At 38.6% G+C, this 14,885-nt stretch overlaps 1 protein-coding gene across 4 annotated transcripts in view; it reads left to right on the top strand.

The window, feature by feature from the left end:
- The window catches only part of KIFAP3 (kinesin associated protein 3), a 66,505-nt gene that overhangs the window by 19,171 nt on the left and 32,449 nt on the right, over window positions 1-14,885 (top strand). For 3 of the 4 annotated variants that reach the window (XM_040073369.2, XM_058421727.1, XM_058421728.1), the window contains exons 11-16: window positions 7,054-7,154; window positions 11,445-11,553; window positions 12,646-12,758; window positions 13,700-13,865; window positions 14,076-14,204; window positions 14,438-14,536. In XM_040073369.2, coding sequence (XP_039929303.1) covers window positions 7,054-7,154; window positions 11,445-11,553; window positions 12,646-12,758; window positions 13,700-13,865; window positions 14,076-14,204; window positions 14,438-14,536 — 717 coding nt within the window. The remainder of the gene's footprint in view (window positions 1-7,053; window positions 7,155-11,444; window positions 11,554-12,645; window positions 12,759-13,699; window positions 13,866-14,075; window positions 14,205-14,437; window positions 14,537-14,885) is intronic. The other variant, XM_040073370.2, reaches the window with a different exon arrangement.

Consider the following 14,885-nt stretch of genomic DNA (forward strand, 5'->3'; position numbering starts at 1 on the left):
TTAAGTAACAGTTCAACTACAGGGACCAGTCTGTTGGAAAGCAGCAATTATTAAGGGATTTATTTTAATGGTAGTTTTTTTATCATTTGTGGTGAGTATGGCCAAGGCTTAAAAAAAAAGAGAGAAACCCTCAACAACAAACAAAAAGAACCCCAACACAAAAACCCCCTCAAACCAAAAACATCTCTTAACATTAATTTTCAAAGTCCTTATTAGAAGTGTGGATAGACCTAAGCATGTATGAGTGACTTAAGGAGAGGTGGGTGCACAATATATCTTAGAACTCGGCATTTAAATTTAGATACCTTGAATGTGGGTTAGACAGCAAACTTTAAAGAAGAAATGAAGTATCAGTATCAGATGAGTGAAAGCTCCTTGCTGTGGTGTGCCGGTCACAAGTGTGTGTGAATTTACCTGTGTTATTGGCTTTTTTGGTAAAGAGGATAACTTGAGTGGAACATAAGAAACTCACTTCATGTGTGTTGACTGAAAATAAAAATACTCATGGCAGCGGCAAGGACAGGAGTGGAGAGATGGCAGCAATCTAAAGATGAAGGAGCTGAGTTGTTGGAAATTCACTGAACTCACAAATGGAAAGGATCCATGAGCCAGTATTTCTGTTGTGGAGCTTACAAGATGCAACTGATTAATTCAAAGCTTTTAATGATTTCTTAGCTTATTGCAAGAGCAAATTAATACTTAACAGGAAAAAGTAAATCTAATCTTCTGTTGAACTGTTGACATCTGAAAGCTTTACAGAGCTTAACTTGGATGCCTGAAGCATGACAGAACACAAACAACTAGTTCTGGTTTCTTGGAAAAATCTCTATAAAGAAAGGGTGGAGCGCTTCTGCTAATCCTCATGATCTGTGGTGGTTTCTTCATAAAGAGGGCCAGGGTGAAAGAGAGGAGTACCTTTTCCAGAGCTGGTGTGAAGGCTGCAGGCAGAGGCCTGGCCTCAAAGGACCACGTGGAACAATTTTGCTGCTGGAGTAGTCCTGGAGCTCCTGAGGATTTTACAAGTTCAGATGTAAGGGAGAAGGTTACTCTGCTTTCCTTCAACGCATGTGGAAGCGTCTTAACTCACAAGTTTGTTCCTTCTTTAAGAGCTTCTCAAATGATTGTTGCAGTCCAGGAGACCAACTGTAGATTTCCCATGTCTGCAGTTGCTGAGGTGAGAAAAACTTTGTCAGTTGATAATATTTTCTTGCTATCTGGAAGACTCAAAAGCTCAACCAATATTTAACTCCACTTTTTGGGCTTAGTAGATTTGAACCTCAGCTTTGAACTGAGTAGATTTGAACTTAGTAGATTTGAACTTCAGCATCTTCAGAACAGGGGTAAAACCAGTTTCCATTTCAGAGTGGTGAATCATCCCTTTCTCAAGGCAAGAGGCAGCATCCTGTATTGGGTTTGTTCCTCCTTCAAGCAGGAACATGAAGGAATCCAGTTGCACCATCCATTCAGAGCTGAGATGCTCTCATGCCTTCTTTCTTGGTCATAGCCTAACTCAAAACATAATACTTTTGTGGAGAAAAGAGAAGCAGCTTTATCTTCTTCTTTCAGAGATAATCCTGTTGCTTCTTGATTTCTCTCTGATCTGAATTTTTACTTGATTTCGTTCTGCTTTGTGAGGTATATGGGATATTGCAACTCATCAGCTTCCAGTTTCTGTGGGAAGTCATATGAGCTCAAGTATGATTGGTTATAGCCCATCCTAAGGACAAAAAATGGGGTATGCTTTGTCTCAAAAAAGGACACACCTAATTATAGCAGTGTGTTAGTTACCTAGTGGCTGTGCTGAGTGGCAGTGCTACACTGAGGTGGTTACTGAACGTTTGTCCATCTGTCTTGCATGGAGATCCAGGCAAAGTAAAGGTTCCAGACATGCAGCGTTGTTCTTTTCTTGTGCTGCAACATTAAATAACTCAAATTAGTCAGTTTTGAATCCTTTAGGATTCATCATTAAACTTCTTTCTTTGTTTCCTAGGAAAAAAATAGTAACCAGGTTTCAAATGTGGTATGTACTGAGTTCTTTGGGTGAAGGGAAAAAAACCCCAGAAAAGTAAACCCCAAACCCAACCAGGGCAACACTGAGGTTTTAAATTAGGCTTATGGTATGGAGCCAGTTTCAAATAACATAAAGGTGGCATGAGAGGGGTTATTAGTATGTAATTACTATCATAATGTTTTATTTACAATGTCTAGTCTCCTTGAGTCTGAGCAGATTTGAAAGTTCTTTCAGTTTCTCTTGATAAAATAAACTGATATATCCAATATGATTTATATTTACATATGTAAATCAAACCAATATGTGTCTAAAGCACACATGGACTAACTCAGTCCAAGTGTTTCAGAGCTGGTTGTGGGGAATGATATGGGATAGAGGTAAGTGGAGATACCTTTCTATCAATTTTTCCTAAAATCACTGCTAATTGTGATATATTTGCATAAACTCTTGATTAATCTGTTTTCTAACATTAGGGTGAGACAGCACATAGATCTGGTATTCGGTTTGTGGCATTCCTAATAACATAGATTTCTTACTTGCCTAATTCTGCAGCAGAGCACATTAGGGTGTTAAAGTTTGAAACTGAAATCAAGATTCACTCTGCCATTTTAACAGGTATTTATCTTCATTTCTGTTCTGGTTTTGATTTAGTATTGATAATGTTTTGCACATGGGTGGGATAGGGCATATTTCATATCTAATGGAGACATTGATTATTCCATTGGAAGTGATGGCTGCTTGATTTACTGATAGTGTTATATTTGAATAATTTAGTCCATAATTCATGTTCTCCTTTTTACTTGAACATTTGAAAGCTGAGTGCTGCTGCTGCAACTGAGACTGGTAATTCAGTTTTACAGCTTTAGGGTTTCTCTTTTTGCCATGGACCTAATGGGGGATTTTTTATTTAAAGGTCACAAAAAGTCAACCAAAATGTAGGACTTGATCTTGTGATCAAGAAATCATATTTTTTTTCTTTAGCTTCAGCTACTAATACTATTTAGATCTTTAACTGTAGTAAGAACTAAACATGGAATTCAGGCATTAGTCCCCAGAACTGGCACATGGTTTCTTATTAATGTTCAAAGGCTAAAAATCTGAAGCCATTTTGAACTCAGAACCCATCATGTATTTATTTCCCTCTCTAATTTGCAGAAAACTAGTTGTGAAAACAGCCCCAGGGACCTGATATTTTTCCATCCCATGTGCTCCAGCTGAACTACAGCTGCAAAAAAAAAAAAAAAAAAAATCTAAGTATTGTTTCTATAAACTGTTGAGTGTATTTTATAACACAATAATTCCCACAAAATCAGTAACTGCAGTTAATGACTGGTTTGTTAAGGCATTAACTGCACTCAGCTGGGAATGACCAATTTCTCAGGAATGGCTGTATAAGAACTAAGGCTAATTCAGTTACACTTTCAAATAATTATTTGGTTAATTAATATTAGATTCTTCTGGAAATCCTGTCAAAGTGCTCGTGACCCCCACATTTCATATCCAATGAGTTCATTATGATTCATGTTTTATTGCCATAAATACCAGAAGAATCCATAATGACTAGGCCATTATTTTCCAGGGCTGCCCTTTCTGCTTTAGGCCATTTGGCTATTCCACCTTCAAGTCATAAAAACCTTGATGCTCAAAACTTAACAGCATTTGTAGGCCACAATCTTTTGGCACCCCACCAAAACTTTGGTGATTTTTATGAACACATTTGGCAGAGATCTGTTTTTTGGGGTTTTTTTCTCTTGATTTTTCTAGTTAGGGCAATAATTGATCCTTACTGTACTCAGTCATAAGGAGGTCTTCCTTGCAATGTCTGCTTTTTCACTTGTGGCCTTCAGCAGTTGTCAAAAATAGCAGAAAAGGTATCACTTTGGGTGCTTTGGAAAGCTGTTTTCCAGCTTAGGTGCTGGGCAGGGTTTGAAATTTTTACAGCCAAGTCTTTATGGAATGCTTGACTCAGGCTTGATTAATTAGCATTCAGATGACTAGAAAATAATTAGAAAAAGGAAGCTTGGTACTGACGTATTCGTGTAATAGTGAGCATCTGCCAGTTCATATTTTTGGAAGTGAAGTACCAATGTAAAAGGATGAGAACTGGCTTGGCAGGTTTTTCAGAGTCTGTCACTTCTTCCCCTTTTGTGTAACCTTCAGCCTGCAGGTGATGCTTTGAGTTTAAAATGCTTTAGCTGTTGTGTTTGTCCTCATCCTCAGCCAGCTACTTTTACCTGGTCTCCAGTCAGCTTTCCAGCAGGCTGTGTGCTTCCCAAGTGAGCATGAGAGGAGCATGGTGTTAAATCATGTGCTTAGGAACAACCACCCCCTCTTGACTTTCCTGCAGTGTTTGACTCTGTGGATCAGGAGTTGCTGCTGTTTTGTGTGAGACCTGACAAAATCACGAGGTTCTGCTTTTCCTTCACCAAAGTGCATCCATAGGGAAAGTAGAACAGTGAAAGTTTCAGACATCAGCCTGAAAACTCTTCCTTTCTGGGAAAATAAAATGAAATTAAACTTAAAAAGATGGGTTAGTTGCAGACTGTTGGCTTTCAGCATTAGTTCTGTAGTTAACTTTTATCATCAAGTTAGTAGAATTCACTTGTTTTACTCACAATTGAAAAGTACCTCCTTACTGAGGCTGTGCAATATTTATCTGTGACTTGAATACTTTAAACCCTTCTCTGTTCCCCCTGTTGACTAAAGGACAGGACAATTCAGGGAAAATTGGTCAGATAACTGCACAGGAAGGAGGAATTTAAATTCAGTTCTTCTCTTTGAAACTGTAGCTGTCTTTGCCTTTTGTGTATCATGAAATCTACTTTATGGAATGCACTTTCAGAGAATGATTTAAGTGCCACTCATTATAAAGCAACTCTTTAGCAGTTCATTTGGATAAAAGAAGTTTATTTGGATTCCACGTATTCTTCACACTTTATGTTGAGTATATGAGTATTTTTGATCGTTTCAAAACTGAGGTAGTGCTGTAATTTAGCACTGACACCCAAGGTGATGTTCAGACATCAGAAAGGTTATTGTGACCAGATGGACCTTTGAAAAAAAGGGGTTAGAAAATCAAGCAGAGTTTCTTCTAAGAAAGAAAACAGAAACCTTTTACATATCAGCATATTTACATATCAGCATATCAGGCTATTATGATTGAAAATAAGCCACTAATATTGCCAGATACCAGGAAGCTGCTGAGCTTACCAAATGTAAAACTGTACCTTAGCTGATGCTTTATGTTAGCACAAATGAAACTTGCAAAAATAAAGAAGAAGAAAAAACCCACAAAGGACAGAGGTTAAGCAGTAGAATTTAGCATCATTCTTGTTAACGATCTGGCAGTTGATATGTGCTGAAGGTCTGGTCTAACTTCATTCCAGTTTTTCTTGTTGGTGTTTTGAGGAGCTTGTCTCTGTTTTATACTGGCTTACCTTTTACTTCACACACAGTTTCCTGCATTATCCAGCTAAAGTGTAATTGTAAGATGAGTCTTGTGTTTAAGTCCTAAATACAGGCGTGGAGTGAAGTGTTAAGAGCAGCGTAAACAGATTTTTTTTTTTCCTTAGACATGAGGAATAATTTTTTTCTGTAGACTTCTAAACGTGTATAGAAGAAACCTTTACCTGTATGTGTGGGAAGTTTTTTTTCATTGAATTACTGTTTTCCCAATGTTTCTGCAGATGAATAGGTAAGTAAGATGGCCAGTCACAGGAGAAGCACTAAAGATAACACCCACTTCATTTTGTTTGCTGGTACCTTTTGTGCTTTTATTTTCTTATTTGTCAGAATAGCTTTCACATGTGGGCTTTATACTTCCTCCAGCTGTTAAATGTATGGAAGATTGTGATACCAGTTATGTTTTTTCAAGCAGGTAAACTCTAGAAGGATTTGAAAGTCAGCTGTGATTTTAGGTTTAATGTGGCTAAGAATATTTCACTCACTTGTATGGCAGCTGCCAGAGGGGTTTCATGGGTGTCTTTGAATAATTCAGTTTTGAAAAAGGCTCATTCTCAGGATAAAGGCATCACTTCCTTGCTGCTCAGAGGAAATTCCAGCTCCCAGTGATGTATGCAGAAGGAAAATCTCGCTGTGTTGGTTGCTGTTTCAGGTCTTTGTGCTTTGTCAAATTATTACACAGATATTTTCTGATTTAGGGTATTGCTGATGAGTTGTGTAGGAACTGTGAATGAATTTGGATGGGTGACCTTATTACATCCTGGTTTAGCTAATGTACACATTCAGATGCAGGGTTTATCCCATATATAGCCAATATCCTGCTCGTGCAGGGCTAGAGGAGAACTTGAAAATGCCCAGTCCGGGTTTCAGCAGTGAGTCAGAAGCAAATTCATCTGTGGTATTCTTAAACATGTGTATGTAAAATGATTTTATAGAACCTTTCAGTTAAATACTTTACAGCCTACTCACATTAACTGTTCCAGTTTTCCTTGAGAGTCTTTCTCTTTGGTAAATATCACTATGAAAATACACTAATGTAGTTTTTGATGTGTGTGAAGCACAAAAGGCACCGATGGGATAATATTGTTATATGGGCGAGTAAAACAACCAGTATGTGATTTGCTTGAAAGGCAGTGGATTCCTTCTACAACACCTCTTAGTGGTAGTTCTTATTTTTCTCTCTGGCATTGGTACATTCTTTATTATTTCACTTCAAGACAAACTTGTTATTTCAATTGGAATAGCCACAGCTCATCTTAATTGTCTAGCTGGAAATTGACCAGTCGTTATTAAGCATTCGTTTCACAAAATATATTCCCTGCAAAGTGGGGTTAAGGAAGTGTTTTGAGATGCTGGGAAGAGGGAGGAATATTTACCATTGTCCTGGTTGCCTCTTTGCACTAATATATGGTTCATTTGGCTAGGCCAGCCAAAGACCCTTTCATTTATGTGTCATTTCTGATTTAAATTTTCCCTCTATTAGCTAAGATTGTTCTGCTTTTCATTTTCCTCTTTTGGGTATTTAACAACAGCTAAAAATTCTCCTAATAATATGCTTTTTTTTTTTTTCCTCCTCCTAGGAAACGAAAATAACAAAAAAGTAGCGATTTGCATTCTGTATCACATCAGCATGGACGATTGCTTTAAATCGATGTTCGCATACACAGACTGTATCCCTCAGGTACGTGATGAGCTGATCGAATCCATCTTCCCTCGTGTGCTCAGTCCCTCGCTCATGGCAGAGTTCACACTGACACCCGCAGGTGACAAGGGGAACAGCCACGGTGCCGCTTGGCACTGCGGCGCCTCCTCCTCCTCAGGCAGGGACTGTTCTGCGTTTTCACGGTCCCCAGCAAAAGCAGAGGTGACCGATCTCTGTCACTGCTGCTGACACTTGAGCTGCACCAATGAACTGCTGAAATTACAAGTGACCCTGTGGATTCCTACAGAAGATCGGGAGAGCTCGAGAGAGATTAAAGCTTGTGCAGAGCAGCTCCGTAGGGAATGTAGTAGAAAGTATTTCCTTTGCAGTTTTAGAAGGCATTCTTGCCTGATCCCATTGGGTATCAAAATTTCAGTGTTTCCTGCATTGCAGGATATGAACTGGAAACCAGCCAAGGAGGGTTGTGTTCCTACATGACAATTCCTTTTCCAACTGCAGGCGTGTGCAGCAAGGGTGACTTGATGACTGTGGAAGGCTCTTCACTGATCTTTCAGACTGCATTTTCTTATTTAACTCATTGACTCAAGCAGACACAGTATCATGGGGCTTGGAGTTTTGTGGGTGTGTTTGGTTTCTTGTGTGCATGTGTTTTGTTGTTTCTTGTTGATTTGGGGTTTTTTGTTTTCCTCAAATACCAAGTCCTCTCTTACTGACCTTTTTCTCAGCCCTGGGGAGGCTAGTGTTGAGAAACCCTGTGTTGCCTAAGTGTAAAAGCTCTCTAGTAGCTTTTTGAGAGTTGCACCATGGTATCTTCTTCCCTGCTAAATGGGTTTTTAACATCAAATACTTCCAGAATGGAAAGTTGTCATGAAAAGTTATCAGAATGTTTCTGGTCATTATCTGGTGGCAAAGTCGGTGAAGTTTTTCCACATACAAAATGAATTTTGGATAATAGATAGGGGAGAACTGGTGAGAATAACTCATATATGTTACAAAATGGTCTTGTAATTATCCTCCTGTCTTTTCTACCAGAAGGAGCAATTAATTTTTAAAGCATTTTTGTGATACAAGAGACCTGCTTTGTCCTAGCAGCTACCAGCCAAACTCAAATTCCTGCACCAGGACTTGCTTTTGATGTGCTTTCAGGGAATCTTGGTGTGACTCCTGGATCCCCAGTGCTTACAGAGCTGCGTCCAAAGGCTGGTAGAGCAGCAAACAGTTCTGCTGCCTTCACTGGGCTTTAGTGAAGTAAACAACAACGTTGGGAAGTATAACTATGGCTATTGATGCTTCACAGGTCGCATCTGCACACTGTTCAAAAAGAATCTGAGCAACCAGAGCTTAAATTTTCCTAATGAATGTTCAAAATTAGGACGGTTATCAAGGAAGACAGGTAGCAGAAAGCATTAGGAGGTGGATAAGACATCAAAAAAAGAAAAGGACTGTTTTAAAACTCACTGTTATCTAATTCTACCCAGCAAACCCACAATCTCTTTTCAGTGGTGATATACACCCTTTCACGGGCTGGTCTCTTTTTGAGGAAAGGTGTTCATCTAGACTGGCAAATACTAATTAACGTTCAGCAGTTGTAGAAAGCGCTGGGAAGAAGCTGCCTCTGTGGTAATTGTGAGTTGTGGCCGTGTGAAGTGCTTGCCGAGGGCTCGCGCGTGCTGTCCCGGGTAAACATCCTTGTGGATTGCAGGAGTTAGTGGGTGCTACTCTAGTAACAGTTAAAAGTGAGTATTAACAGTTCATTCTTGTTTAGACCTCAGCAATGCGTGTTTTGTTTAAATAGGTGCAAATGCCATCCAGATGCTTATAAAAGCCTTTATTGCTAATAACCTGGCCAATCAAAGGGCATGGTTAGGCAGTGATGTCATGGTGATATTTAATATTTTACCGCAGAGCGGTGTGCGAGGTTCTCCAAAGCTGCCCACATGTTTTCCACCACGGTTGTCCTGTTTGGCCCCTCTTTGATCTCTAAGCTTCTTTTCAGCTTAATGCTGGTAAACGTCCTCTCTTGACAGCCCCCTTTGCTCCTGTCCGCCATTATCTGCTGAAGTTCAGAAACCAGAGCATCACTTCAAACAGCAGAGTTGGGGAGTAGCCGCTCAGGAGAGATTCCTGAGGCATGCAGTTCTGGCATAATCATTCAAAGATGTTGGAGCTGGGCTTTGGGGAGGGGGTTGGACAGAGGTGTATGTGAACACAGAGCTGTGGGGGTTGGCCTCTGGTCACTGGTAAATAAGTGAAGGCAGGTGCCAGAGAGTCTAGACACAGTGATTTCAGTGCTGGTCTGTGGTATCTGATACTCAATATGGGACTTGTCTGATTGAACACTACTGCCTCTTCATTGCACATGCTGCAGTCTTTTTACTGCCTTCCTGTTAAATCAGTAAAAGATGACAATGGACATAGTAAAAGCAGAACAAATTTAATTTTAATATTTCCTATTTGGCAGCAATTACTCTTCCTTTTGAAGTGGCACAAGAAGCAATCAAATTAAATGAAGACATAATGGGAAACATGGAACTCGTATGAAACTATTATTTTAAAATTTGAATGGCTTTAATTGAAACTGGATATATTTTTCCTTTTTATAGAGAAGTAGTTCAGTAATTAACAGTGTAATCCCATCTTGTTAAACATTTAATTTCCACAGATTTTGTATTGTGTAAGTAATGAGAATGTTTTCCTTCAAATTATTTGAAGGGTTTTAAAAATCTGTTTTTAAAGGTTTTGTAACAGAAGAGTTGCAGGGGGTGATTTTTGAATGCTTGTGTTCTACTTGTTAAATGGCAATTTTCTTCTCTGTTAATTCCCTCTTATGTGACTGTCAGGCTTAAGGATTTAATAAACCAGGGATTTTATAAGTTCTTAAAACAACCTAGAGAAATCTGACTCTACCTTTTTAAGAAAGGGAGGAAGAAACCAATGATAGCTTTTAAAGGAGTACATGAAAGTCTCAGGAAAGACTTAATAGCTGTAATGTAGTTTTTATTTGGGGTTTTTTTTTTGGGTCCCTTTGGAATGACAGCCTTCTATCTGATAATAGGTAAACATACGGAATGGCTGGAGTAAAATACTTGGGAGGGAATTCCTGCAATCCTATAGTTTTTTGGGGTTTTTTTCTCCTCTTTAAATGGATTCTTCACCTACTTTCTCTAGCTTTTAATGCATTACAAACTTGTCTTTCCACTAGGGGGCAAGCACACAAATATTTAATGGTTAGGTAATCATTAAATTCAATGATTATTTATTGCATTCGTGTCCTCTTGCCCCTTTCTGAGCTACAGTTTTTGTACCTTATGTCCTGCTTATCCTTAGGCTTAGTTGTTTCCTCTTCCAGTAATCTCAGTCTTGTCATCACGGTGGTTTCCATTATAATCCAAACATGTCTTATGAACTGAGTGGGTTTTAGAAGCAAACAGGGTGATGTCCCCCAGCCCTGAAGTTGTGCAGGGCCTGTCTGCCAGGATTGGAACCAGAGGGAAAAGAAATGAGTTTATTTTAGTCATGTTCATATATTCTAAATGCATTTCAAAACCTGTTCCTGTTGAACCAAATGAGCCAGGATAGCCAGCCTGTGATGTAATGGACAATCCAGGGCCAGGTGTGTAAATGACGGCAATCCATAGATTAGGAGCCTTAGGAATCACCTGGGAATTCACTGCCATTTGCTGTACAGTTTGAACAGCATTCTAGGTGATTGTCTACTTACATTAATGTTACCAGAAGAATGGGTTTACTGCTGAGCAGTCTGTGGGATGTGGCAGTGTTCAGCTCTAGCTGGACGCTGTAAAGATAAAGAACAGTGCTGCAGGGACAGCTAATTTACCTATCAATGGAGTAACTCACAGCAAAATTGTAGTAGAATTAGTTTGCAATTAAGTATCTGTTTCGAGTCATAATTTTATTAAGCTAACAGGTATTAATCTGGCTTTCTGTGGAATTAAATTGTGGGTTGTTTGTTTTTTTTTTTTTCCTGTATTAAATTCACCTAAGTTTTCTAAACAAATTTATCCATTCACGAATACTAAAACCAGTAAAACAAAAAATTCAGTGGTAGCAATGAAATATAACTAAGGCAATTAATTTAAGTTGATGAGTGATTGCCATTTTTGGCTCTTTGTATTCCTAAATAATGGAACTGTACATGTCATACCCCTGACATTTTTAACTTCCACTGTTCCTGTAGAAATGCTGAATAATAATTTTTTAAAAAGGTACTGTAATTGCTACCATAACGCTGCTTTTCTATTGCTTTGAAAAGGTTAATGACCCAAGTGTGCTTGTGTTTCCTGGCAGTTAATGAAGATGCTTTTTGAGTGTCCTGATGAGCGAGTTGACCTGGAACTTATTTCTTTCTGTATTAACCTTGCTGCCAACAAAAGAAATGTGCAGCTTATCTGTGAAGGTAACTGGACCAAAGTTTTAGTGGGGGTTTGGAGATGACAACACTTGCTATATATTTTTTTTTATTATACTTAAGTATGTAAATTATGTATATTTAAGTTAATTATAAATATACACATTATAAATATATATATGTTTTTTAAAAATAAAATGCATGTGTTTGGGTGATGATTGCAAGCAAATGGCCACATCCTCCTCACATATGCTCTTGGTGGCAGGAATGACACTTGAGGGAGATGCCCACACCTCTTGTAGATGCACACAAGTTCTGAAAAACAGAACTTGTTGCTGTGGGAAACTATGGCTCTGTGGAGACATCAGGATTTTATTCTGCCTGATGCCTAAAATCCATCTTTGGCTGATTGGTGTTTCACCTGCCAGTATCAAATGAATAGCAGTGATGTCTTTCAGTTGCATCTTTCCATATTTTTTTATTATAATTGAGCTTCTTTTGGGTTCTAATATTTTGATTAATTCTCTAGATAGTTCTGCATTTCCTGCAGTATTTAAAGTTTCATTATTTTCATACTAGCAGTTTTAAATGAAACAATATTACTCAGTAGCTCCAACTTTCACTTGTGCTCAACATTTTCCCTAGGAACTGCTGCAGTCAATTCCTGGCCTTCAAAGGGGACAGTTGCAATCAAGAGATTCTGTGACCTGAAATTCCACTCTAAAATTGTGTGCATAGCTCTGTAGAAGGGGGAGCAGGGAGATCCACTTTTATATAAAAGGTGAAACTCAAGCTAGCAGCACCTTTTAGGTAGACAGGGTGACCTTTTGGAAGCATAATGCAAACACTGGGATTTGCTCTGTGGTCAAGTACTTCAGATCTGTTCCCATGCACTGATCTTTGGTAAATAAACTTTTAAAAGCATAACAATGTATTTATTCCATGGAATGGGGAGAGAAGTCTCTGTGCCTGGACTAACTGCTGCGCACTTTTCCGTCCTAAACTTTTAAAGCTTAAAGCATATTTTTGGGTGCATATTGAGTTTGATCAGCCAGTACTTCCCTCTTTTTTTTTTTTTTTTTTTTTTTTTTAATTATTTTTTTTATTTGGAGGATTTTCTAAGTGTTTGTTTCTTTTCAGGAAATGGTTTGAAAATGCTCATGAAGCGGGCTTTGAAGTTTAAGGACCCGTTGTTAATGAAGATGATCAGAAATATTTCACAACATGATGGACCAACTAAAAGCCAGTTTATTGTAAGTATTAGGTCTTACCTAATGTGATCTCTGTTTTTCATCCTTCTGGAAAAGACTGTCTCTGGAGAGCTGCCATGGTTTGTTTTGCAGGGTGTCCAATTTAAGTTTCCTTGTCTGTCCTGGGGTGATTTATGTTTTGTTTTTTAAGGCTATCTCAGCTGGTTGATCAGAGTTTGGATCTCCCACTATGGGGAAAACAGATCTAAAGCCTTAGCCAGTAAGTTGCAAAACAAACACACAAACCCAAGCAAACAAACAAAGAAGACCCAGCTGCTGTGGAGAACATCATAACAATTAAGTTATCCTAAATTTCTGCTTTTGGACCTAGAGAGAAAAATCTGGTGGCTTCCCCCCCCCGCCCACCACTGTGCCAAGTGTGTTGTATTTGTGGGTATTTTAAATACTTAATATTTAAATATTGATCCTGTAAAGCCACCCTTTCAAAAGAAAGGAGGAAAACACAACATTCTAATGATGGAGATTTTAATCATACTCTTAAAATGTGGATTGAATATCAAATTGTCTTAAAGCAAAATGAAGTAAGTAGAAAGCATTATTCCTCTGTTCATGTCCTCAGAAAATCTTGTAGTTATTTATTAAAATCTGTAGGTAAAGAATTCCATTACTGCCACTAATGCAGGGTGGTATTCTCTATCTTCTTTTCTTTTTTTCCTAAGAGCTTCTTTAAACTCTGTTGTAGTAATTACTTTTGGAACGTGGAACAAATGATCCCTTGAAAGTGAAGGGATGGAGAGGAAGAATGCTGAAGTGTTTTCTTGGATTATTCATCAACTGGAATTGCAAATACCTTATTAATCCTCATTTCAGGAGTGAAGTCTCTTTAGTTTTCTTTTGATAATTAGCTGTAGTTTGGCTGGGATGTGAGTTCTTCAGAAACCCAGATTATTCCTTTGTAATGGTTGTTGCTGTATTTTCTTCAGGAATATGTTGGTGATTTAGCAGCTCAAGTATCAAATGATGAAGAAGAGGAATTTGTGATCGAATGCCTGGGAACGCTTGCAAATTTGACCTTACCAGAGCTGGACTGGGAACTTGTGCTGAAGGAATACAAACTGGTTCCATATCTCAAGGATAAGCTAAAACCAGGTCTGTACAAAGTTGGGCTGGGCTTCGAAAGCAGAATCTCTCCAAGAATATTTAGAGTGCTCAGAGTAGAGTCTATTTACCTTTATAATTTGTGGTTGTTTAGGAAAACGTAACACTGAAGAATAGAATCATGTCTGCAGATAAATATACAACTGTGCCAGTAGGTTAAGAATTCCTGAGAGAGGTAATACTGCCTGCCTTCTGCCTTAGCAGGTTCTGCGGAGGATGACCTTGTTTTGGAAGTGGTGATCATGATTGGGACTGTTTCCATGGATGACTCCTGTGCTGCTCTGCTGGCTAAATCTGGAATCATCCCTGCGCTCATCGAGCTTCTGAACGGTAAATTGGCCATGTTTGACTTGACTTGTGCACAGCAGGAGCTGTAATTGACACTGCTGTTCCCGTGCAAGGCAGGGGTTGGTGCTTGTAGGAGGAAGGAGGAGCAGTTACTCCATTAGTGATAGATTCTGAGTAGTGGTCTAATAGATTTCCCAAACCTTCACAACTCCTTAATCGTCAAAAGCTTCTATTTGTGAGATTTGAAATTGTGGTGTTTTTTTTTCTTCTTGCAGCTCAGCAGGAAGATGATGAATTTGTCTGCCAGATCATCTATGTATTTTATCAGATGGTGTTCCACCAAGCCACCAGAGATGTCATCATTAAAGAAACACGTATCTTTTTACAGATTAAACATCTAGAATTGCAGCACTTAATTTGCCATTGCTGATGTTTGACTTCTATTTCTCTTGCAGTAACCTCATGGTCTCAGAGGTTTTTTTGTAAATATTTATTTCAGCTGAAGAAAAAACCCAAGCAGCCTAAGCATGTAAAGGGACTGTAAGATTAATAGTAAAGATTAAAACTTAGCTTGCCTTATTGCAGGGAGGTAGTAGGAGGGGGGTCACTGGACCAGCTGACTCATTAGTTGCTATCCAATCTGATTTACTGTCTGGATTTGTTTTGCAAATCATAATGAAATTCACAGTTCATAGAAGAACATATGTAGAGCGTAGGCAAACT

The sequence above is a fragment of the Hirundo rustica genome, chromosome 9, assembly GCF_015227805.2.
Source record: "Hirundo rustica isolate bHirRus1 chromosome 9, bHirRus1.pri.v3, whole genome shotgun sequence".
In the NCBI taxonomy this organism is placed as follows: domain Eukaryota; kingdom Metazoa; phylum Chordata; class Aves; order Passeriformes; family Hirundinidae; genus Hirundo; species Hirundo rustica.